This window comes from Megalobrama amblycephala, linkage group LG7, assembly GCF_018812025.1.
Source record: "Megalobrama amblycephala isolate DHTTF-2021 linkage group LG7, ASM1881202v1, whole genome shotgun sequence".
NCBI lineage: Eukaryota > Metazoa > Chordata > Actinopteri > Cypriniformes > Xenocyprididae > Megalobrama > Megalobrama amblycephala.
The window spans coordinates 28,401,154-28,428,469 of record NC_063050.1 but is presented as its reverse complement, the minus strand read 5'-3'; the positions used below and the strand labels follow the sequence as shown (position 1 = coordinate 28,428,469).

The 27,316-nt window shown below is 36.8% G+C and overlaps 1 protein-coding gene across 1 annotated transcript in view; it reads right to left on the bottom strand.

Moving 5' to 3' along the window:
- Positions 1 to 26,022, bottom strand: part of tacr3a (tachykinin receptor 3a) — a 40,793-nt gene extending 14,771 nt beyond the window's left edge. Inside the window, exons 1-3 of the mRNA XM_048196935.1 lie at positions 25,330 to 26,022; positions 18,219 to 18,407; positions 17,433 to 17,583 (exon numbers count right to left, since the gene is read on the bottom strand). Coding sequence (XP_048052892.1) covers positions 17,433 to 17,583; positions 18,219 to 18,407; positions 25,330 to 25,697 — 708 coding nt within the window. The 5' untranslated portion in view covers positions 25,698 to 26,022. The remainder of the gene's footprint in view (positions 1 to 17,432; positions 17,584 to 18,218; positions 18,408 to 25,329) is intronic.
- Positions 26,023 to 27,316: the final 1,294 nt, after the last annotated feature.

The following is a 27,316-nucleotide window of genomic DNA, read 5'->3' as shown; positions in this document are numbered from 1 at the left end:
TTATTTAATTATTTTGTTTTAAACATAAAATTATTTTTATTAAAAAATAACAATTTAAATAATAATTTCATTAATTCAATAACCATTTCAGTCATATCCGACTCTTGATAATTCTATGGGCAATATCTTGCCATATGCGAAAGACTGCTAATGAATTTTCAGGGGGATGATTTTTCCGGGGTAGGTCTCCAGGTCTTTCTCCAACCCTCCCCATTACATGGCTTGGGGCTCACACACACATGCATTCACACCTACGGACAATTTAGCGTCTCCAATTCAATGTTTTATCGATTGGGAACCAGAGTAGCCGGAGGAAAGCCACACAGACGCAGAGAGAACATGCAAACTACACACAGAATAACCTCCTGCTTCCTTGCTGTGAGGCGACCACCGAGCCACTGTGCCACCCTAAATAATAATAAATAGTTACAATTAATTATAAATTATGAATTAATTATGTATATATTCTCTTAAAACAAATCTTAAATGATTAGCTCACTTTTAAATAAAATGTTCCTGATAATTTACTCACCCCCATGTCATCCAAGATGTCCATGTCTTTCTTTCTTCAGTCGAAAACAAATTAAGGTTTTTGATGAAAACATTCCAGGATTTTTCTCCTTATAATGGACTTCAATGGCCTTCAAACGGCTGAAGGTCAAAATTAGTTTCAGTGCAGCTTCAAAGGGCTTTAAACGTTACCAGACGAGGAATAAATGTCATTTTCGGAAAAAAAATTAAATGTATATCGTCGCTGCCCGATGAAACTCACGTATGTCCAAAACGGTTACTTTTCAGGAAGTGAAAAAAACACAGTATTTCAAAAGCAGTTGAATGTAGCGTTGTCATACTTGGTACGGCATCTTTACATGTAACCATATTCTTGCCAGTGTAATGATATAATCCACATTTGACCAAAATTGAGTTTAAATGGACATACGTGCATATTTTACAGTAACGGTGGTCGATACGCGTTCTTCCGATCATTAATTAGAATGGCCAAGTCGCGTTTCATATTGACAGATGAATACGCTCAGTTTATTAAATAGCCTACGTCTTAGTTTATTAAATACGCTTAGTTTATTTAATATTAATTATGAATTTATTAAATGTCTCTTGCAAACTATGAAGGGACAATGAATCAATACACTGACATGGTAATGCTAGACAGATACTTTGTTTGCACAGTCCTACCGTAATTTTGTCACTCCTAGATGTACGTCTGGCGTCAGGGGGGAAACGTTTACCTCGATAAAGGAAAGTCATTGTCTCACCAGGCTATGTTTATTTGGCAATGTATTGCAGAAAAGAAAAGTGAAAATGAAGATGCAGTTCCAGTAAACTCCAGTTACCAGTTCATGTTTATTCTTCAGGTGATTCAAGCAATACCAACTAATCAGACTCAATACTGACATTCACTTCACTTTGGAAATCCGTGCGTTAACATCTTCACAATAAAAACGTAGCAAGATAACTCTAGTGCTGGACATTCTCAGCCTCTGGCAAGCGGTGATAGCAGTATGAGTGAGGCATGTTCTAGTGACAATCATGACAGTAGCATTACAGGCTATAATTTGATCAGTTTGACTAAGAAAAAAAAAAGTTTGAATCTTATCAATGAGACCGAGTTTATTTACATACTAGCAAGCAAACTAATCTGTGAAGAATTAGATTAGAACTAAACTGTGGACAGCTTCAATGTCGTACTTTCGTCAGCCAGGTTCACAAATATAAAAATAAATAAAAATATTCGGTGACAATTACTTTGTCTAGACCATTTACCGATAAATAATAGTTGTGAATATATAATAAACTTGAGAACAGTTGTCAAAAACAAACGATTGCTGATACTTTACCTCACAGTGTTATTCGGCTATCCAGTACTGAGCTTCGATGAAACTTCACGAGACCGGCGAGATGCTTCCACAGGGCGGGAGATACGCGGCGTGATTGACAGCTTTGACACCAAATGGATATATGTGAAAAACAGATGACATGATTTCACAACTTTTCATTGGCCATTTAGATATGTGAAGCATACTGTATACGGAAATGAACCTGGACATTCAATCCGTCGAAAAATCTCAAAATCGGCAAAATGGACATACGTGGTTTTCATCGGACAGCGACGATATGCTTTATATAAACAAATGATCGCCTTCCAAGTGCTTCCGCCAAAACTGCATTTTCATATTCTTCAAAAAGCTTGCGCTGTACTTCCTACGCCTTCCCTATTCAACTTATGGAAAAAATGGAACTGGCGCTGCGTTCGTTCTGTAAGTTGAATAGGGAAGGCGTAGGACACACAGCATAAGCTTTTTGAAGAATACGAAAGTGCGGTTTTGGCGGAAGCACTTGGAAGGCGATCATTTGTTATATAAAGCATATACATTTACATTTATTTTCGAAAATGACAGATCGTTTCGCTAGATAAGATCCTTATTCCTCGTCTGGTATCGTTTAAAGCCTTTTGAAGCTGCACTGAAACTGTAATTTTGACCTTCAACCGTCTGGAGGCCATTGAAGTCCACTATAAGGAGAATAATCCTGGAATGTTTTCATCAAAAACCTTAATTTCTTTTTGACTGATGAAAGAAGGAAATGGACATCTTGGATGACATGGGGGTGAGTAAATTATCAGGAAAAATTTATTTGAAAGTGAACTAATCCTTTAATATCATACACAATTTTGAGGTGACAATCTGGTTTTATTGATGGTTTAAATATCTAGTTCAGTCATGAAACTCTATATAGCGCAGACTGATAGGTCATTTACATGCACTCTGCAAGAAATCATATCATTTCTACAACCTGATTGACCTCTTTAGCCAATAAGATTGCTTGCTCAACATTTATTTGCTCAACATTTAAATAGTCTGTTGTTCTCTGAAACTCGCCACCTGCCTAGATCTGCTACAGGATGTATGTATGTCTATTCATGCAGCAGCAGCAGCATATCTCACATGCTCACAGTAGTACCTATTAGCATTAGCACATCCATACTTGCTCTACTAACATATTAAAACTATTCTAAGTTGTCATGATTAAATATTTTTAATAAATACACAGCTGTGAAAAAGTAAACCACATGCTATATTCCACATCAATGGCATACATGAAAATTAAAACCAATAATAATCATCATTACTTGCTGAGTAACTGAACTGCATACTTTAACAAGCTGACAAATTTGACAACTGGGAGTTTATTCACCTCAGACTGTCAGTAAGGCAAATAAACTCACTCTTCAGCAGACACACTCACTCTCATCCTAATCAATATTGATTCAGCAAACGGTTGCTTGACAGAGGAATCGTGGAATTTTCAAACACCAACATAACTAATTTAGAAATATATCTATCCATGATCTATTGATAAAATTGAAATCACTGCTGTCAAAATATACAGTATCAATACACCGAAGGCCCATCACATCAACATGCGTCAGAAAATTAGATAAAAGTTTCTAGCTCAGACATGCATAATAAACAGCTGAATTAACTTCATAAACTTCATGGTAGTCACAACCGATGTTTTTGGCATATGTTACCCAGATAAAGGAATAATTCAGCCAACAATAAAAGTAGTCATCATTTACTCACACGTATGTCCTTCCAACCTTGCATTGTTTTCTTGCTTTTGTGAAACCCCCAGGGATATTTTAGACAGTGTGTCTGAGCTTCTGTTTTGCATACAAGGAATTTACATTGCCATTGCGACATTGATTTACACTGCCATGCTCAAAAAAGGACAAAAAAAAATATATATATATGGTGCATTTTAGTCCTTGTTTTGAGCTTGACAGCATACAATCAGCAGATCATCATTTGCTTTTTTGGCTTATTGTTTAATATACAAATTAAATCCATTCAAAATAAAATAAATACTAGCTGCAACCTAAAAGCATCTCGGTGGATTCGCATATCCAGAAAAAAGAAGAAAAATAGAAGACAATTTTCAGTACCGCTATCAGTACCTTCACACATAGACTTGCAAAGCAGATCCGGGTAGAATGAGATGACAGATAACAGAAAGGCTGTGACACTGGCCATAATGGTGCATTGATATATTCATTCCAGCAAACAGTGCTGGAGTCATTTTGAATACTTATTTAGAGAAAATGAAGTCTTGCCGAAAACAGCTCCTGCGGAGAAAATGGATCACAGCCTGTCAGGGGCTGATTGTGCAGAATATTCGTGCATCTGGCTTGAGTGTCTCACTTTGCACTATTTGTCAGCGATGTGCTGTTTGCTGCAACCGGCCTGTAGACTGTGAAATATCTCATATTTAAAATTAATGTAACAACAGTGATAAACTCTTGTTTTAATCAATTTATGTACTAATGTGTATATCTCAGATGAATATAAAAACTTTTTCCATGTGTGATTTTTATTGACAGAAATAGCATAAAGGCTTAGTAAATTGACTAATCAGAAGGGATTTTCAAATGATTCAACGTCAAATTAAATTCAATAAGTAGTTTCCGGAAATAGGCTAAAAGGCAAAATAAATTAGATTTACCTCTCCATAGATAAATAACCAAGTATTATTAAAGGTAACCTTTCCAACCAATTATCTTTCAGTATCACGTGAAGAAAGAAAGAAAGAAAGAAAGAAAGAAAGAAAGAAAGAAAGAAAGAAAGAAAGAAAGAAAGAAAGAAAGAAAGAAAGAAAGAAAGAAAGAAAGAAAGAAAGAAAATTATTTAAATAATAAACTTTCAATTTTAATTACTGAGTTAGTTATCTTAAAATGTACTAGGTTTCTTTATGTGAAAATGGTTGAAATTATGTTCCAAAAGGAGCTTTTGTATTTGCCAATATCCAGTGAAAGAGCCACAAAGCTAATATGGATGGAAATGGATTGTGATAGTACTGTGGCTCAGGCACTTGGCTTTCTGCTTTGGATGAGATAAGCAAAACTTCACAAGTGTGGTTTTGTGATTGCAGTTAACACATTATGGCAGCAGTCATTGTCTTCCAGCAGAGCTGGATTGATGCTTTGCGCTCTAAAATTTTGATTATAATTATCCGCAGCATGCTCAAGAAATGTTAAATAGGTTTTCAGCTGAATGCTTTCACATACTTTTACAAATTCACTTGATTCACAGTGTCAGATGGTAAACAAATGAGCACAAACAAATACAACAACAGTTACACTTGCTCTCTCCTTAAATGTATTCACATGTCCAATTTCCTATAGAGTTTATAAGAATATTTACTCAACAGTATGTAGCTAATTTTCCACTTACACCTGCACACCTGAAATGTGTGACTAAAAAAGGTGAAACCTCTATGACATTACTGAATATTACATGAACTAGGGCTGTAGTCAAGTCCACCTTTGTCGAGACCATGTCAAGACCAAGTCCAAAGAGGTTTGAGTCCAAGTCAAAACCGAGTCCAAATGAGACAGAAAAAAAAAAGAATCCTCTTCAAGACCACGTACATAACTATTGATAATTTATGTGATGCGAGAGACAGCATATCTTCTATTCTAAGATAATCATTTTGCATTATTATTTGTAATGATCAAAAAGCATGTGCCGAGTAGCAACACTGCAGGATCAAATAAGGCCATTTTATTTACTTTAGGTATAGCACTTTCACTAAAGTCACATAAAGCTGAAGTGCAACTTCACATTTTCAGTCTTTTTTATTATAGTGTAACAATTGCATTTTGGGCTACCAATGGAAAATGTAAAAAAATAACAAGCAACACAGGTGTCACTAAAAAAAAATGACATGTTCCCATTCTTGAACATTACTTGTCCTAAAGAATCCATAGTAGGCCTACAAAGTAACTAAAACAATAAACCAGTGGGGGTTTTTTTGCAATGATGATGACTTGCGATAAATAAATTAAAAATTAAGTGTGCATATTAGCTGCATGCTTGTTTTTAAATTCACTTCAGCTGTTGTTCCCAAACATTTTACAGTCGCGTACCCCCTGAGGTATTTAACATTCTTCTGCATACCCTCTCTCTTCCACTTAGGCTGCTGCAACTTTCCATTAAGGGACAATATTTTCCCCTTTAAACTGATTGTGCTTAAAGTGCTTTTTTTACCTTTATAAATACCTTTATAAAATAAATAATGTTTTAAATTAAAAATGTCCAAAAGAGAAATAAGCAATGATGTTAAAACGTGTGATACTTTTAAATATTAAAATAAAACTACCAGTAGGTGGCGGTAAGTCACTGTCTTAATGAGTGAGTCATCGAGTCATTCATTCATTCAGTAATTAAGCAAGTTTTGAAAGGGTAATTGAATCATTGACTCTCATGGTTTTTTCACAGCCACAGATTCGTTCACAAAACATCGATATGAGTCGCAGTTCTACTGAGGCTTTCATTGGAACTAGAGATGCACCGATTGCAATTTTCTTGGCTGATTCCGATTTCAGATTTTTTGATCGTGTGATCTGCCAATACCTATTTTTGCAGATTCCGATTTTCTTTCTAAGAACTATAATTGACAGCATATACAAACAAAAATCTACTTTTCTTCAACGCAAAATTTTATTTTCATAAAAAAAGTAAAACTCAGTAATAAAAAGAGAACAAATAAAAAAATTGCAAACAACAGCACATGCAATAGAATAGAGAGCTATGATGTGTTATTTTACATTGGTTACCTTAATTTCTGTGTTCATTATTGTAAATATTAAATACAGATTTATTCTTACCATTAAAGTTATAAAATGTATTCAGTCAAGAGCAGAAAGTGATTTTCTTTGTCTTTTGTTCATTAAATAACATGACAGACAGCAGCAGGAATATTAGACTGCTATCCCTTTAAGAGTTTATGAATGGACCCAATACTGTTACACAACATGCATTTTCTTTCTTAGCTATTTAACGATGCAAAACTGACTGTTTATCTGAATAATCACCAAGACGGGCATTTTGACATCATTTTGTATGTATTTGACCTTTTAAGCACAGTAAGTCACTCATTTTTTCGTACTTGTGACTCAGTTTGACTTCTGTCTCTGCTTGTTCGCTCCACTAATATAGATCAGTGGTGCACGTGCTTTTGGTGTGAGCGAATGAGACAAGTGAGAGAGAGGAGGCGCCCGCGCAGGTGAGTGTCACTTTGCCGTCGGAGAGAAGAGAGCAACAACGTGCGGCTGATGTTATTGCCTGAGCGCAACCACTGGTCACAACAACAGTTTTGGAAAGAAGTGAGACTGACCTGCTGGACTCGGTCAAGACCAACTAGAATTTTTGGCAAGACCAATGACCAAGTCTGAGTGCAAATACCAATGAGTCCGAGACAAGTCCGAGACAACAGAAAAATGTCTCAAGTCCTAATGCACTAACATGAACATTACTGTTTTAAACATGGTTTTTGTCATAGGGCTGTGTAGTTTAGATCTGAATAATGATACAGAATGAACGATTACCAAAGAATTATCAAAACACACTACACAGAAACATATACGACACTGAACAATGAACTGAGGGTCTGTTATTTTTAAACTATTACACTTTCCAACCCAGACACTGTTGGAAAAGTATGCTGTTCCCTTTCAGTTGGTTGGCGCTTGCAGTAGTGGTCGCAATCTCTAAAGATCATTCAAACATCTGTTTTCATGAGTTTGCAGCCTGAAAGAGTTTGCGCCTTCGGTGAGTGTGGGTGCACACAGCAGGCTGCACTAATCCCTGCTTTTTGTGCTGCGGTCATTTCCCCTGTGCACTTCAGCACCAGAGAGAGAGAGCTAAATTTCCCTAAAAGAGCATACACGGGTGTGACACTGCGTCTTTTTAAAGACGTCATTCCACCTGTGTGTTTCTGGATGCGATCGTTTCCTACCTTCGTTTGACGGCTATGATCACTGTCACACATGCCTGGGCATAAGCGTGCTGAGACTGCGTTCGTGGGTGGCTCATGTTCTCATAATGACAACATGACCACGTCGGTACGATATTCATCTCACCTTTCTAGTTCCTCTTCTGGTGCACCAGAAAAGGGCTACTTTGGCCTGAGGTTCACAGTGAGGGCTTCCCTGCCGAGCCAATCTCCATGGGTCCCTCACTCCTCTAGCACATCACAAGCTGTAAGCTTCTGGATGGGATTGCTGGTCTTTCTCATGCGGGACCTAGCATTTCATTCAGGGCTTCAGCAAAGGATTAGATGTTGATCGCTTCATCGGCTGTTATGCTCTGGAAATAAATATCTCACTGTAAGGTTGAATCAGATTCAGAGTTGATAACCATGCTTTCCCGGACTGTGGAGGCACAGCGCATAAATCACCTTGCCCCACCCCAGTGTTTTTTTTATGGATGTGCTTATAAAACTTTGGCAGTATGGAAGCATATTGGTGCCAATATGGAACACCAAAAGTGCCAAAATCTGCGTACATTTTTTTCCTCTTACTACCCGCGATGGTGGGTCGGCAGTGCCACTAGCAGGCCGCCTCTGTCCTGCATGCGATGGCCACCCTGCAAGTCTACAAGGCCAAAGCAGTCATAATGTATGAAGGCAGTTCTGAGCCAGGACTGATGCAGGAATTTCACATGGTTAATGACCGCGATTTAAAGTCACAGCGCAAGCCCTCAGTCAGACGATGTCCAACTTGGTGGTCCAGAAGTGCCCCCTGGCTAAACCTTGCAGAGGTGCGGGATGTCACTGAAACTTTTTCAAAGGCTCCTGGGGCATATGGCATTTGCAGCTGCAGTAACGCCATTAAGATTGCTTCATTTGAGGCCGCTTCAACACTGGCTTCACGGCCGAGTCCCGAGATGTGCGTGGCACACCGGGTTCCCATTACCCTATACTGTTGCCAAACCTTTGGCCCTTGGTTGGACCCTTCTTTTCTACAAGTAGGAGTTCCCTTAGAACAAGTGTCCAGGCATGCTGTGGTTGCATGGATGCCTCTGTCACCGGCTAGGGGGCCATGTACAACGGGAATGCAGTTTCGGGTATTTGGAAGGGTCCCCAACTGCACTGGCACATCAACTCCCTCGAGTTGCTAACATTATGTCTTGTGCTGGGCCAACTGAAAGTGCCGCTACAAGGCAAGCATGTTCTGGTCCATACAGACAAACTCTCAGCACGGATGCACGGGCACACAGCTGGCATTGGGGCCTACGGAAGTATGAATTTCCCCTAGTGAGCCTTCTTGCACAGACACTGTGCAAAGTCAGGGAGGATGAGAAGCAGGTCTTGCTAGTTGCGCCCTATTGGCTCAACCGGACCTAGTTCCCAGAACTCATGCTCCTCATGACAACCCCTTCTGGTGGATTCCTCTGAGAAAGGATCTGCTCTCTCAGAGACAGGGCACCCTATGGCAACCATGTCCAGACCTCTGGAATCTCTACATCTCTGGATGGGACCCGGAGGACTTAGGCGATCTACCCCAGTCAGTGGTAGACACCATCACTTCGCTTACGCCCTGAAGTGGAGCCGAGAAGACCCCCGGAGATGCCCGATCAGAGCTGTGCCTTCCTTCCTGCAAGAAGGGTTGGAGCGAATGCTGTCTCCCTTCACCCTTAAAAGTGCATGTTGCCGCCATTGCCGCACATCATGACACATTTGATGGTAAGTCTGTTGGAAGGCACTCTTGATCATCAGGTTCCTTTGGGTGGCGAAAAGGTTAAATCCTCCTTGCCCTTACTCTGTACCCTCTTGGAATTTGTTTCTGGTGCTAATGGCACTTCAGAGACCCTCCTTCGAATATGTGCAGTCAGCTGAGTTAAAAATACTGTCAATGAAGACAGTACTCCTGGTTGCATTGGCTTCCATCAAGAGGGTAGGGGACCTGCAAGCATTTTTCGGTCGACGAAGCATGCTTGGAATTCAGCCCAGCTAACTCCTACGTTATCCTGAGACCCTGACCTGAATATGTGCCCAAGGTTCCCATCACTCCCTTCAGCAACCAAGTGGTGAACCTGCAAGAGCTGTCATTAGAAGAGGCAGACCCAGCTCTATCTTTGCTCTGTCACATTTGTTACGAAGGCCAGCAGAAGGGAAAGTCTCCAAGCAAAGGATGGCCCACTGGATAGTGGATGCCATCGCCTTAGCGTATCAAACCCAAGGCATGCCCTTTCCGCTCGGGTTGAGAGACTAGAAGTGTTGTTTCTTCCTGGGCGCTAGCGCATGGCACCTCGATGACAGATACAGTACAGTTCAAAAGTTTGGAACCACTAAGATTTTTAATGTTTTTAAAAGAAGTTTCGTCTGCTCACCAAGGCTACATTTATTTAATTGAAAATACAGTAAAAAACAGTAATATTGTGAAATATTATTACAATTTAAAATAGCTGTGTACTATTTAAATATATTTGACAAAGTAATTTATTCCTGTGATGCAAAGCTGAATTTTCAGCATCGTTACTCCAGTCTTCAGTGTCACATGATCCTTCAGAAATCATTCTAATATGCTGATTTGCTGCTCAATAAACATTTATGATTATTTTCAATGTTGAAAACAGTTGTGTACTTTTTTTTTCAGGATTCCTTGATGAATAGAAAGTTCAAAAGAACAGCATTTATCTGAAATACAAAGCTTCTGTAGCATTATACACTACCGTTCAAAAGTTTGGGGTCAGTAAGAATTTTTATTTTTATTTTTTTGAAAAGAAATTAAAGAAATTAATACTTTTATTCAGCAAGGATGCATTAAATCAATCAAAAGTGGCAGTAAAGACATTTATAATGTTACAAAAGATTAGATTTCAGATAAACACTGTTCTTTTGAACTTTCTATTCATCAAATAATGTACACATTAAATGTTTCTTGAGCAGCAGATCAACATATTAGAATGATTTCTGAAGGATCATGTGACACTGAAGACTGGAGTAATGATGCTGAAAATTCAGCTTTGCCATCACAGGAATAAATTACTTTGTCAAATATATTAGAAATAATAGAAAACCGTTTTAAATTGTAATAATATTTCACAATATTACTGTTTTTACTGTATTTTTAATTAAATAAATGTAGCCTTGGTGAGCAGACGAAACTTCTTTTAAAAACATTAAAAATCTTAGTGGTTCCAAACTTTTGAACTGTACTGTATATGTAGAGCTGCAGGCTGGGCAACACCCAACACATTTGCTAGATTCTATAGCCTTCGTGTAGAGCCAGTATCCTCCTGTGTACTCTTCCTTAAAGGGATAGTTCACCCAAAAATGATAAATTTGATGTTTATCTGCTTACCCCCAGGGCATCCAAGATGTAGATGACTTTGTTTCTTAAGTAGAACACAAATGATAATTTTTAACTCCAACCGTTGCCGTCTGTCAGCCATATAATGTGGGTCAATGGGAACTTCTTTTGTAAGAGTAAATAAAACTTGCACAGACAAATCCAAATTAAACCCTGTGGCTCGTGACAACACATTGATGTCCTAAGACACGAAACGATCGGTTTGTGCGAAAAAAAGGGAACAGTATTTATATCATTTTTTACCTCTAAAACACCACTATGTCCAACTGCGTTCAGCATTCGCTTAGTGAGGTCTGATCACGCTCTGACAACGGAAGTGATGTCTCACTCTTATACTTCAATGAGTGCTAGACATTACTTCCATTGTCAGATCGTGATCCGCAGAGTTTAATTTGGATTTGTCTGTTCAAGTTTTATTTGACTGACAGACAGCAACGGTTGGAGTTAAAAATCATAATTTATGTTCTACTGAAGAAACAAAGTCACCTACATCTTGGATGCACTGGGGGTAAGCAGATAAACACCAAATTTTCATTTTTGGGTGAACTATCCCTTTAATTGGCCAGGAGTACGAGGAACCCGCTTAGTGTTGGCTTGCTGTGCCATTCCCCTCCTATGGACCGGATACATGCACTTATTTGCTCCAGTAGAATTCCCTGGTTGGCAAACCCTGTTGAGTTCCTCCATCACCCTTGGCGGGAAGACGTGGCGGAGCGTCCGACACCAGGCCTAACACTCGTATGCATTGGTGGAACCTATGCTAGGCTGGGTGTCCATATGTTGTGATCCTTGCGGCAATCCCATATGCATATTCTTCCGACGTAACGTCTCTGTTCCCTCCTTCAGGGAACGAGGGTTACATACGTAATCGCGACATTTCCCACTATTTGCAAAATACATGTCTGCCTGCCAGGTTTATGTTTTAAAAAATGCTCTAATATTATTATTTTTTCAAAAAAAACTACATGCATTAACTTTCAGATCATGATCCAACTCTGAAACACACAAACACACATAAACAACATCTTCCAAAGAATTAGTGAAAAGCGTGCCTTGAAAACAGAGTGAGGGCAGCCATTGTGACATGATCACAATGAGTCTGGAGGTAAACTCATCAACCAAGCCTTCCAATCCATAATCATCAGAGCAAAACTCACAGGATCACTTTCCTCAGGCTTAGATTAGTGTTATTAACAATTTTTTGCAATCCAAAGTAAGCACTGCCTCAGTAATCCTGAAGGCAGACATAAAATGTGCCAGACTGCTTCAGTGAGGCATTTGAACCATGAAGCCTAAATCCTACAAGTGAAGTCAAGTGCAGCTGCCTAAAGCTGTCAGCTAATGTGACAATGTGTGAAGTTGTAATGACAAAGTTTAAGTGTCATGAGTTGTTGCATAGATGTGAGTTTGCAGGAAAATGCGGGACACATGAGAGATATATTTATTACTATTATACTATGTAAATATGGATTTACATTAGTTGGAAAGCCTATTTGACATTACAATAAATGATAACGTGTTTTAATAAGCTTTGTTAATTTTGACCGGCCTGCACTCCACTTGCCCAGGTTTGAGTGACACAATGTCATTTACAGGACCTTTTCAGTCTGCGAGTAACAGGCTCAAATGTAAAAATAACACTTTATACTAAAATACATTTCCTTGACACTTTTTTGAGTTTCAAACAGGTGGTTTCCATGCACTGCCATTATAAAACTTAGGAGCATCATAAATTATTAATTTAACTCCAATTGTATTCATCTGAAAGAAGAAAGTCATATTCACCTAGGATGGCTTGTGGGTTAGTACATCATGGGGTAATTTTCTTTTTAAAGTGAAATAATCGTTTAAATGCATTTAACAGGATTCAGTGCATCTTGAACATGTTTTTGTTGGATCTGATAGATCAAGATGTTCCTATCCAGTATGCATCTAGATGAAGTTCTGGCTGGTGTAGCTTAATGACTTATGATGAAGTTCACACTGATTCCTTCTCTCCATGCAGTCATCAGTAAAAAACTTTCTCTATAGTACCACTGCATTGTTTTCTCAGCACTAGCTACACTATGACGGCTGCGGGGATGGATTTGTAAATGCCAGTCTCATTTTTAATATCTTATTTCTTACTGTGGTATTGTAATTTCAGGGAAGAAAAAAATAATACAGACATGGTCATCCTAATAATCAGATAGAATATAAAGTATGCATATTTGGCGCTGGAGGGCTTCGAGCTCTGAATTTTGGCCCAAACATAGAGTACTCCCCCCATATCTCTGGTTAGGATAGTAACCAGGTGAGTGTGAGGAGATGGTGTGGTGGAGGGATGCAGAAAACTGTCAAGGAATATAGGTGAGGCATTGTAAATACATATATGTGATGTGATCTGAGAAAACCCATCACATGGTTAAATTTTACCTATCACAGGTTTCAATACCACGAAAGCTGGATTCGGGCCCTTTCCAAATTTGTTTTTTCTTCTTTCATTGAAGAAAATGTTTGTAATTCAAGAACGCTTTGGAATATAGACCTAAGGTTGGTCTTGTTTTAAAGAAGACACTTGTCAGATTATTGTAGAAGTGAAATAAATTAGGAAAGTGAGATAAAAAAAAAAAGTTTAAGTTTATGAAAATGTACAAATATAATTGTTTATATTTTATAATAATATATTACAAAACTTGTTTTATTCTTGAACTGCATGAAAATGTCAATATTAAAAGCCAAAATACGAAAAAAACAGGAAAATCCCGCACACTATCAACTTGCAAAACAGTAAAAAAGTTCTTTATTAGCAACGTTTCGATCGTATGATCTTCATCAGGCATCAGGCACATTAAAAGCCAAAAAAGCCAAAAATGTCAACATTCCAAATTTTAGGTTGAAATATTTCAAAAATGAGCTTTCAGTAAGATTTTGTTTGGGCGCAGTACCAAACTTTTTCACTAGATGACATCCAAGCTCCATTACTGACAATTTTAGGGCGCCTCCATTTATTTGAGTGATCTGAACCATACATTCATACATTTTATGAAGTAGACATCTTATTCAGAAGTAGTATGGGCAGTTTGGCAGTATTTGATTTGAATTCAGCCTCTAATAAACATAATTAGAACACGTGTGTTCATTATAGCTGCGTTGTTCTCTTGTGCTCCGCCTTCTCACAATAACATTGTATTCGAAAAAAAAAAAAGAAGCGATGGCCTTTTTTTTTTTTTACCTGGGTGTGTTCTTAAACAGTTAAGGCAGCCTTGCCACTATAAATCGCTAAATCGCAGAGATGATAGACAAGATGTTATAGAATGATAATTTAATGAAAGCCCAATTTTGACAAAAAACTTTACTGAAACTTTACTGAAAACGTTCCATCGCGACATCTGACGGGTTTTCCCAGATCGCATATATATATATATATATATATATATATATATATATATATATATATATATATATATATATACACATAGGCCTCCTCTCGTACTGAACTTAAAACATCATTTAGTAACAATGAGTGCTGCTCTGACTTAAGAAATGTGATGTAGGGTTAGGAATATTGGAATTAATTGGAATAACTTCTTTACAATATTCAATAATGTTATTTGGACCTGACAGCTCCCATAACAATCCCTGCAAATAGCACACAAACATTGCGGAGATGTGTATTTGATTTTTCATCTTGAATATGTATGTTTTAGAGCGTTTGCTCCTGTCAGATGTTATATAGACATTTAGAAAATGTCTTAAAGATATTTATGATTTAGATTATGTAAAACTGCTTTTTAAAAGATCTTTATCAGATGTTTGTACACAACAGATGTTTAAACCTTGACATCTTGGAGACGTACGTGTGCTATACACATCAGTTCTACTTAATAGTGAGCAATTGAGCTGGTTTGGGAAACAGGCAAAGCTTCATCAAAAAACAGCATACAGCGTTAGTAAGATTAGAAACATTACCGGGAAGGCTTGCTACAATTAGATTTCAAAGAACACTTACACTACTTCAAACTGAATGTATACGACATAAAACAGATGTTCTTTTAACATCTCCAGTCCAAGGCTGCCCATTAAGTGCATCATTCATTCATGTTTAAAAAAAAAAGAGTCTCTATTGGACTGCTTTTTCTGGTTTGTCAGTGGTACACAAAGCCCTCAAACAGATAAGTATTTGTCACCCACCAGCTTCTCAAAGAGTTTCATCTGAACTGACAATGAAAATAAAAATGTCCCCAGGCTTAATTGAGGGTCTTCTAAAAGCTGAAAAAGATGTTCATGCTTCTGGCTTCCTATAATCACCTTTACACATCATATAAATTGGGGGCATATGGAACCCACGAGATCTAACTGGCTCAAAATACACATATTCAGCATGCCAGCCACTAATGGAGAGAAGGAACGTGATGAGGGGGCAGCCGTAAGGAGCGAGCAAGATGCAGCGTTGATCGAAATGGAAAGCCAGCACAGTCGCAGCAGCCGTTAATGAAACATATAACCAGCAGACTGAGCTCTGAATGCTATTGATTGGAATGTAGAATATATAAAATGCCTATTGAGCCAGTGAACGACTGTATTCCAAAGACTGAGTGAGCCACGTTGCAAGACCAGATTCTGCCAAAATGCATGTTTTCTCTTGAGCTGCAATATTTTTCACACTCTCACTTCATTTTAATGCATCTTAAATAGCTGATCACATCATTCTCAGTCACATCATTCTCACTTAATGGTCCATCTGGCTTTAATTAACTAAGTTTTTTACTGGCTGGCTACACTTAGTGGTGCCTGCAGGATTCTCGTTCATGGTACACAGAAGAGCACATCGAGGTGGCACTAATGTTTTAACATAAGAATCACAACCCAGAGACACAATGTATCACACACTCCAAAGTTGATTGTTGATTTTCATGCAAATTCAACAGAAAACAAAAATAGAGCTCTTATCGTCATGACGACAGCTAAGTTACCAACCAGAGCTGCTTCCCACATCAGTCAACAGGAAGCCTACTGTAGCATACTAGTAAAACTACAGAAACAATTTTTCACTAATTTCAGTACACACTGTGAAAGAGTAGGAAATTGGATGCAGAGCTAGGCTTATGAGTTTAAAGCCCCCAATATTTTTTTTTCTAGTCTAAAACCATTTTTTTCCCCAATGAGAAGCTTTTGATTACTTTTACTTGATTAGTGTAACATTATCTACGTCAAAGAGTGCTATAGATCAACCATGGTAATTTGTTAAGTGCTTTTCTGTGAAAATGCCTCAAGCTGAACCTTTCATTTGAAATGTTAACATGAAAAACAACTCATTTTGCATAAATGGACAAAGGCAACAGACACATTTTCTTCCTTGAAAATTTTTTCAGTGAGAAAAATCTGCCTTTCCTCGTTCTGAAAGTATCTGAACTTGGGCTGTACGAACAAATGCAGAATGTATTCATTACATTTTCACTTTGATTAATGAGCACTACAGACAAATGAGATGCACCGGTTTAATGCTTTAAATACAGAGTATAAAAGCATGCATATCTGTCCATTGATTCTTCTTTGAGGGTTCAGTTTTCTTCTTTTTCAATGTCACTTCTAAGAACACATTATAATTTTCTATCTGTATGACTTTTTCTTCTGAGGAACATAAAAGGTATTTCTGAGAAAAAAAAATTTCTCCATACATTTCAACTCAATGGTTCAACGGTTTGGTTACACATTCTTCAAAATATATTAAAAATTTATTTATTTATTATTATTATTATTTTTGCATTCCACAGAAGAAATAAATAAATACAGTACAGGGCAGATTGACATGCCAGATTTGTGTGCTGCGAAATGCTGCTATAATGTCCACAGCAGAAAAAAATGTTGACATTTAATTAGTTTGACAGACATGTAGCCCATTTCTCTTTTACCATAGCCAGCAGTATTTGTGTGTAAAAACCCAAAGTAAAATACAGCTCTGTCTGGGTTGATCACTGTCAGAATCTTTTTTTTTTTTAATCCTTCTCTTTCATGACCTGCTGAACTAACCAACCCTTTCCATTTTCTTTAGAGAATTTCATTCTCTAATATCTTATTGATCTTACATTTAATGACTCATTAAACCCATTAAAAACCTGGAGTTAGTATTTGAATTTCACTGCCTAAACCTTGGCGACCACCAGATCTTGGGAGGATCGCTTTTTATAACATCTCTCCATTCTCTTTTACTTCTCTGCATTTGTACTTCTGCTCTAGAATCAAACTGAGTGACCCCTCAAAAACATGAACTGCTTACCTTTCTTTTGGCCCGCAGTTGGCCCTGATAGTTGTCTGATGAGTCACCAGGAATCTCTCCTCCCCAAAGAGTCAACCCAACAATAGTGTAGTTAATGCCCATGACCACCAGGGGCAGAACATACACCAGCATTGCCACGATTATATGATACCTGTAAACAGAGAGAGAGAGAGAGAGAGAGAGAGATAAAGCTCAGTGCATTTGCTGTGACAAACAAGGGATTCACTAAGCAAGCATCACTTGCACACTCTGTGATACTTACTTTTTGTTTTATGAATGTTGTTTGTCTGACTGTATTTAACTCCAAGAGAATTTGGGAAAAGTCCAATGAGTCCAAAAATATCTGACACAGCCAGAACTCTGACTCTGTCAGAGGCTAAATAGTCAAAATTGTGGCACAAATCCAACAGTGTGGTTTCAAATGTATTCACAATTTCAGTCTTGAATCCAACCTTACAGTTCTGCAATAACTTGAAGAAATAATGCAATCTCAAACTTGACAGATTACTCAGATACAGATTCTGGACTGCAATCAAAAAACTTGTGAATGTTGAACTTGAATGTTGAATCAAAAAACTTGTGACTGTTGACACTGACAATATTTCCATACAACAGCAATGTGCAAACTTAATAGAAAACATGATTTTATATGTAAAAAATTGATTTTATATTGTTATTTTTGTTAATAATAACAACACTATATTAATCATTTTTTATTATTATTGACAACTACTACTACCATTATAAATATAAAAAAATGTGCATGCATATTTAAATAGCTCTCACATGAAAGGGTCCTCTGAAGGTCTCGGCCAGGCAACGTAGCAGAGTGTACGCTTGGGTAATTTTTTGATGGTTGAAAAGAAACACAGTGGAAAGGCCAAAACCACAGCCAGCACCCAAATACACACAATGATCACCTTAGTGGCTGTGGCTGAGAGTCGTGGTTTCAGGGGATGGATGATGGCCATGTACCTGTACAACACATACAGATAACTGTTCAGTCTCATGCCACACATATAGTCTGAAACAGCTTCAAATAACATCAGAATGATGAAACATCAAAGACAGATTGCAGTTGGGCAGTTTTCAATTTATAGGTTGTGTAATGATCTAATAGCTGATTAATAATTGTCACACCAAAGAGGGCATTCATTTCTGTTCTGTTGATGGTATGAGCTAAATTTTTCTCTTGGATGCTACACAAGAGTTCAACCTGCCAAGTACATACAACATTTCATAACAGAAGGGTAACATGAAGAATTTAATTCTCACTCCAAGCCTTCTTTTAGTCATTTGGAAACACTGATTAATCATACGCCATTGATTACTTCTGAACTCCATAATGTGGGTCTAGCCTCTGTGCTTACCATATTCACAGTCATTCAAGAGTGATAATAGGCCATTTGCTTTAATGATTCCCTCATTGTAAGCAGTGAATGGCTTGTCAGACAGTCAGTTACTCTTGGGCAGAGAAGGCTATTTACGGGATATAGACAGCATGGATGTCAAATCACATACTGTGTGAGCATCTTGGATAAACAACAGTAAAGACTACGGAATGGTACAGTGTATTAATTATAAAAGTCATGAATATAAATACTGTACCAGCATGTGTCTAGTAAACATTCACAAATGTAGATTAATTAATATATTGCTGTTAAATACAGCTAATTATGTCATGCTGTGATGTGTTGAGCTAAGTTTCCACAATCATACAAGCAGGCACATTTTATGAAAACAGTGCAATTTGGCATCCCATTACTTTTTTATAACATTAAAGGCACAAATCCTATTGTTTTTCTTTGATTTATAAAAAAAAATTAAAAAAATCAAAGTTTATCAGTAAGAATAAAATAACATTTGGTCTCAAACTAACAAGCCATGGCTTAGAAACCTCTTAATTTATGCTAATTTTACAAAAGTGTTACTTGTATCGCGTCGTGCCTAACAACGCCCTTCAGCCGTGACTTATTCACGATACAGCACAGCCTCTCATACCATATTGCTTTTATAAAACGGTTACCACACAATACAAATATTAAAGCCAAAAAATATGTATCAATGCAACTTTCATGAAGTAAAATCACTAGAAGCCTTCCTTCCGCCAGAAAAAAATAGTCCCTGACCGTGAGCAGCAACAGAAGTTACATTATTACGCCATTAGATGGTGGCAAATACTGTCTTTATGAGTGTGTCAGTCAGTAACAAAGACTTTTACATTGAAAAGACTGAATTTTTGTGAACACAGAACAAGACGCAACTGACAAACTCTTTGACTAGCGACTAGCGACCCTTAACTGTTAAAAGGACAATATTATACATTGGACATATATATATATATATATATATATATATATATATATATATATATATATATATATATATATATATATACTTTTGACCTAACTCGTTTATCACATTGTTGTAATGTTGAGGAATGTTGACAAAACCCTTAAAAATGAAATGATCTCTGTAAATCCAGTGGTCAAATGCTCTGTGGCCTCTCAATTTTCCATGTAATTATAGCCACCTGACTTCTGGCTGGTCTGTGAGTGCAATTTCACAATACTAGAAGATTTTCTGAATGTATATAAACAATATAATTATTAATATAATCAATAAAAAGTAGTCTGATTACAAGTATTTTAAAATGTCATATAAACTAATTACAAGTACATTTTTGGAATCTGATCAAATAACCCAGATTACATGTAATCATCTGCTACCCAACACAGTATACACATATAGTACATGCATACATACAGTCAAACCAAAAATTATTCAGATACTAGACATATTTTTTTATATTTTTTTAGTTGGTGCAGGACACTATAGTTCATTTATGTAAGTGAGGATAGCAAAATAAAGTAAACTGACATGTTATACCCAAAAATTCTTCATACAGTGGACAACCAGTAAAATAGATAAAAATTTGGAACCAAAAATTATTCAGACACTTTGACCTGATCATGTTTTGCTTAAGTGTTATCTCACATAATTAAGATTATTTTTCCTGACACAGTTTAACTCTGAGATCATGTCATATTTTATTAAACTATAGTGAATAAACTGTAAAAATGAAATGTTCAAGGTGTCTGAATAATTTTTGGTTTGACTGTACATACACACCAATACATATCACATACACACCAGAGCATTTGATGTTCACAAGTTTAGCTATTTGAGAGTTTCAAGCCCTATTGTGTACTCTATCCATGGAAAACATCAGCTAAATGTAAAATAAGTCAGCTAAATAACATCACATTCGAGTGTAATGCCACCGAAGACAAACTGTTTGAACTGAGATTGAACCTAATGGCTTCCACTATTCGTCAAAAATGTTGCACATAATAGTTTCATTAAAGTTTCATAAACCAACAAATGGACCAAAATGAGGTTTTTGTCAGCAATGCCATCTCTCTGACAGGAAAATTAAACATTTATTATACTGAAAATACTGTCTGGGCAAGTGGTGTCAGCACAAATCTCACACTTTCCTCCAAAAGCAACTGCAAGCACACTGACCCACTGCAAATTCCTGCAGACGTCACAATTGCTCTGTACATATAAGAGTAGCGACTGCCTACCAGCAAAACAACAGTAACAGCAAATGTGGGTTGTGAAATACGTAGCCTGGAGCCATGAGCACTATTTGACATTTTGAGCACAGGAAATAGCTGTGAAGAACACTTGAACTGAATTTGGTTTTCCATTGTCTGATATAATTCCCCTCTTGCAGTAACTATGTTTTGGTTGCTAATGCGTACTGGTAGCAAAAAACAACAACGTCCTTTTCCATTCCATACAATAAAGGGTTACTTATTTCACACTTTTTGTTGTTGTTCTTATTCTCTGAGGTTCACTTAATAATATTAGTAAAGGTTCTGTGGGCCAAAATCAGTCATAATATAGCTTTTTATGACCGTATGTTTCATCCTTCAGTATCAAATGCCTTTGATAAGACTGCATTAGACTGACAGGATCTGGAAAAAAGCTGAAATGTGCAGCGCAGACTGTTCATATCTTGATTAGGGACTTTGAAAAAGAATATGAATCCTTGAAAATATGAATCAAGTCACTTTTAGTTTTAATAAACATTTAATAAATGTTTTCATAGAATTTTAGATTTGGATTTGAATTAGTCATTTTTAGATTTTTAATCTCAAAATATCAAATGAAAGATCGATTTGACTATGATAGGACCTTTTTAATTGAATTTACTGTACCTCTGCTTTCACAGAATTGTTTATGAAAGCCATGTCATTTTTTGCTACAGTTACATCCTCAAAACAAATCCACTTTTCAGACTCAATCATTATCATATCAGAATTGTAACGCAAAGTGATTCAGATCATAAATTGCCAAATCATCTTTTAAGCACATTTGAACTTATACATATGGAAAACAAGCGAGAAACAGTTGACTGAATATTTAGAGTGTTTAGAATTTTAGAGTGATCTCCATTCATATTAATGAGCATTATATCTGATGATCCTGACATTTAACTAGAAGTCATAGGGGTCAACCTGAGAGAGAAACACAAGCTTCAGGTCTTAAACATAACCAAAAGTTATGCCGCTTCCATTATTTTCACTAGTGCAATGTGACAATTCACTTTCTGACATGAGTTCCACTGAAAGGACACAGAAAAAGAGTGATGTCTGTCAAATATACAGCTCTTGCACTCATTGTACAGCATTGCGTAACTCTGCCATTTGTCTTTCATTTACTCCAGAATTCATACAGCTCATAATGGCATCAAAAATAATTTACCTAAGTAAGTACCCAAATACACTGATATTTGCACAATGTGCTGAACTAATCGTCCATATCTGGAAGGTTACTGATGAAGTTCAAAAGTCCCATTTAATATGCATTATGTTCACATTATTTAGTTAGTGAGATTATTGTCTGAGATGTCTAATCAGAGGAAAAATAAGGAAATAACAGCAGGGTGCTGAGAGCAAAAGAATGATTAGATGGCACAGCGTGATATCTTAAAGGGGTGAGAAGGCAGCAATATTCTCAAAAAATAAATAAATAAAGATTTTCACATTTACCTACGCAGATTATGCATTCTAAAGATCTGGGCGGGAAAAAAAGACTTCATAAAAGTTCCAAAACATTGCTTGTGGCAAAATGACTTGACTCAAACAGCACTGTGACTCTCTGAAATATTTAGTATTCAGTACCTTGTGGCTTCTATTTCAGTTCTCCTATCAGTTGCACTCATTCACATTAGTTTGGACTGTTCTTTTTAAAATCTCGATTTCAAATAACTGCATCTGATTAGAGGCAAGGACGGATCAAGATCAATGAGCGCTAGCCATTGAAGCACAAGCTCTCTGGTAGTGCTAAATGCAAACTGTTTGTCTCTCTCTGTTGATTCTGTTTATGGAGAGAAGAATTAATTTACAAGTCAATTGGTGCGCATTCATTTCACTGTCTGATAAGTTTGGGCGAAATTAATTTTATGGTGCACAGTAAAAAAAAAAAAAAAAAAAAAAAAAGCCAATGAGGCGACCTACTTAATGTAAAAAAAAAAGTCTAATTAGGCTACTGTACATTTCTTTAGAAGTAAAGCCATTTTAATGAGTGAAAAAATACCAAGTGCTTCTTCATTGTGACAAATTCTGCTTGCCAACCTAATATTTTAAAGGGGTAATGAATTAAGAAATTAAAATTTCTTTGATCTTTTGACATGTAAGAGGTCCTGTAAATGTCACATCCTCCCTCTATAAACGCTGGAGCTATCAATCACACAGTGCGAGTTTAACAGTGACTGAGTTCTGGACTCCCGTTATAATCAATGACGCTGTCTACACTGCACACTGAATCTCTTATTTGCACTGTTAGTTCTGACGAAGTTGCAATGACCAGATCACTGCATTCATTCATTCTCTGTCATCGCCTACAATGCTTATTGCTGCAAACTTTCATACAACGGGAATAGATCTAAATATGAAGCTATAATCAACACTTTTCACGATAAATTAATCTCAACAGCTGTAGTAGTAAAAAAGTAGTGAAACATTTTGAGAGAGCTCACTAGTTTTTATATGCATGGATGTTAGCCAATCACAGCAGTGGGCGTTTACATTATAGTGTCACAGCAGACACGCCCCTTCCAACAGAGCGATCTAATCAGAGGGCTAAAATCAGGGTAGAAAATGGCCTTTTATTTCTAAATTATGACCATTTTTAATGTAAGAATCATACTAACGTTATAAGTGCACCTCAGGAAACATTATAAAAAAATGCAAAAAATGCAGTTCATGACCCCCTTAAAGAATACCACTGATTTATCATCAAAACTGAATCAAATCAATTTTGAGCTTTTCCATTCAGGCTAAGAAGAATTATGGCATAAATTATTGCTTAAGAATGTCGTTTCAATTGCGCTGTGTGATTTCATTTCCATGAAAAGAATGAATGTGCATCTGTCTCAAAGACACCCCCTGAAGGTGCTGTAGTTAAGTTAGCAGAGCTCAACGATCCACAATCATTGTGCAGCCATTCACTTCAAGTCAACCATTCTGCGTAAGCAGGGACTGCCTGAGGCACTTTTCCTAGTAAAGAAAAATGACAGGCACACATGGAATACAAATAAATATCAAAATACACATAAATTACTGTTTAAACCAATCTGAATCTGTCAAATCTATATGAATCCATATCAAATGACAAATTTAAAGTGCATATAACTCTCCCCGAGACTTCAAAAAAGAAAAAAGGTATCATTAAAAGGCTAAAAATCATGGGACAAAATGTCACTCATATGAGATCACAGCAATAGCAAACCACTGCAACGATCCAACAATCCAATCAAGTTCAAGTCCTGCCCTATATTTTGCCTCGGTCAAGAAGCCGTTTCACTCAAATATACGACACAATAGGTAAGAAAAGTCTATCGCACCTTCTGCTTCACGCCAACTTTAATCAACATGCAGAAAGCCATTTTGTTGTCATGTGACAAAAAAGGAGTGGACCTTCAATTTGATTATTTACAATAATGCTAATATAACTATAAAAAATAATATATTTGTCCTTTTATGAAAGCATGTTTAAGGTTAAAGGTGCAATATGTAATATTTTCTGTCCGCTAGAGGTCGCTAGAGGCCTATTCAAAACAAAGGCATAGCTTGATGACACCGAGTTTGAGAGCGGAATCTTGGGACATGTGGTCTCCTCATCACAGCCAATGGAAAATAATCAGGACAGGACTCAGGCAGAAATCATGTTCATGGATGCGATTATTAACATTACTGTAGTATGAAGCAGAGCAGGCCAGAGTGTTGTGGGAGCTGAACGAGCTTTTATTATGCCGCGTCTTTGGTGTTTCCATGGTTTTTACAAAATAAAACCGGAAACCAAGGGTAATGCGGGTATGACGCAATTGACAGGCGACTCCTCACACGTCCCGGTGACTTGGTTAAAACTGCAATTTTCTCATGATTTACAAATAGTTTGAAACATTTGGGATAGTGTAAGTACTCAAGTGGACAAAATTTGTAACACTGGCCTAGTGGTTTTTGGATATTTTACTGCAAAATTCTTACATATTGCACATTTAAATGGAGCAAGAAAGCTTTTTGATGTTGCAAAATACATTATATTTGTACAAATTAAATAAAATGTTTATATTTTTTAATATTTTGATCGATGGTTATACTACACTTTAGAATCATTAAATAATTTGTTGTATTTTTTTTTTTTTTTTTTTTTTTTTTTTACATGAAACCCTTATATTAAGAAATATTGCATTTAAATGTATTACTGGGTTTTGTGTGTCTGATCCTGCACTTCCAACACTAAATGAATGAAAGCATGCATTGCAAAACAACATTTATTGAGTTCTCGCAGTGATTTAATGTTAACTTCACATGTACTCTACCTGTCGACTGCTATTGCGCTCATGGAGTAAATGCTCGCAAACACTGAGGTGACGGGGAAAAAGTTGTGAAATTTGCAGTAGGCTTCTCCAAAATACCAATCACCGTGCGTGGCATAAACAAAATTAATCAAAGTGTTGAAAGCGGCCATCGATGCGTCTGAAAACGCCAGGTTGAGCAGAAAGTAATTGGTGACGGTTCGCATCCGCTTGTGAGCCAAAATGATCCACATGACGATCAGATTCCCGAACACCGCGATCGCTAGGATGGAGCTGTACGCCACAGACCAGAGCGCGACGCGCCACGGCGGCTGCACGAACTGGTTTGTAAAGTTCCCAGTTAGGTTAGATCCGTTTTGTGGCGGTGCCATGGTGAAAATGTCCAGAAATCTTCTGATATAAAATATCTGAAGTGGACTGGAGAGCACGCGCGATGCACACTGTTCCAAATGCGCGCGAGAGAGTCCTTTGCTCAAGCGGAAAACGGCAACATGTCACTTATAAATGGTCGATTTGGTGGGAATCGATGCCAAATGGACCTACTGACAAATTCTCTAGTCTTCTCTATTGACACGTAAATCGCTTCTAAGTTCTTAAAAGCGCGTGATTGTCTCTTGACTCCTGTTGAACGCATCCACGAGCGCAACACACTCTGTAGTCTGATGCAGCGCCGTGCACAATGTGACAAGTGGACTAACTAGTGCTGCTGGGAGAGAGCGTGATCGATTGATTCACGGTGTAGAGTTAAAGTACAGACAAGGACAAATTGGACTGAATCCTGAATTGAATCAATAAGTAAAATACATTTACGAAACAGCTAGGTCAGTGTCCAGTAGTTCAGAAAAAAAACAAAAAAACACCAGCATCTATAGGCAGATGCTGTTGTGCACACACACATTAACAAACACACTGTTATAGTATTAATTTTGTTATATTCCATCATATATGGGCCATGATCCTTATTTTATGTGCATTATTACAGCATTATTTAAAAATAAAATCTCAACATGTGGTTGCCTCAACAAAAATATAGACTGTGTTTCTACCAAATTTGGTTTTTTGTACAATTCAAGTTATAGATAAATGTATATGCATAATTTAAAGGGGACATGTCCCCACCACTTTTTGTGGATCTATGTATTTATTCACTGATGTGAAGAAACTCAGGACTAACAATATAGAATTGTATTATAGTATGGATGATTTTTCTGCAGTTGTTATTGTACATAACTGATATAGCATTGTATATTAGATATGTGGGTCAATGACATAGCGGGTCATTTTTTTTTTTTTTTTGTCCAAAGGCCTTAATAATAATAATAGAAAACAAAGATATGACATCCATAGTATGTAAGGTAGATCTAGATCTGTTTTTTTTTTTTTTTTAAAGGTTTTAATTATATTTTGCTACATATAAAGTTATTTTAAATATTTTGAAGTGTCAAAAGGTCATTCGGTTTAACCGTCCAAAGGCCAATACAGCACAATTTCATTTGTGATTAAAATATCTTAAAATGTAATAAATGTATATATTTTTTATTCAGGCATGATTTTATAACATCATATATCAACATAGTGCAAAATTGTATTAAAATTATGTGTCGAAGTCATTACTTTGTTATGAGAAAGAATGTCTGGAAAAATGAATTTCATTGATGTCATTCAGAGTAACCAATATAAAGGGACCATTTTGGATCAAGTCATGCTGTCAATATCATGTGACAGGATGTGACATCATTCAGACACCTGCAAAGGACCACATGGTCATGAAGCAAAGTAACAAACTCTCTTTTAACTATTTGAAAAATTCTTGTTTTCACTTGCTCATACGCATGTCCCGAAACATCAGGTCATTCGGTGCAACCGCTAAAAAACATGGAAATTGTTGTAATATTTTAAAAACTTGTACTAAATATAAAATGTTTGATTGTACTTTTGCTAGCTAGCTAGATATCAGCCTGTTAGCATTGTTTGAAAATATCGTCATTCG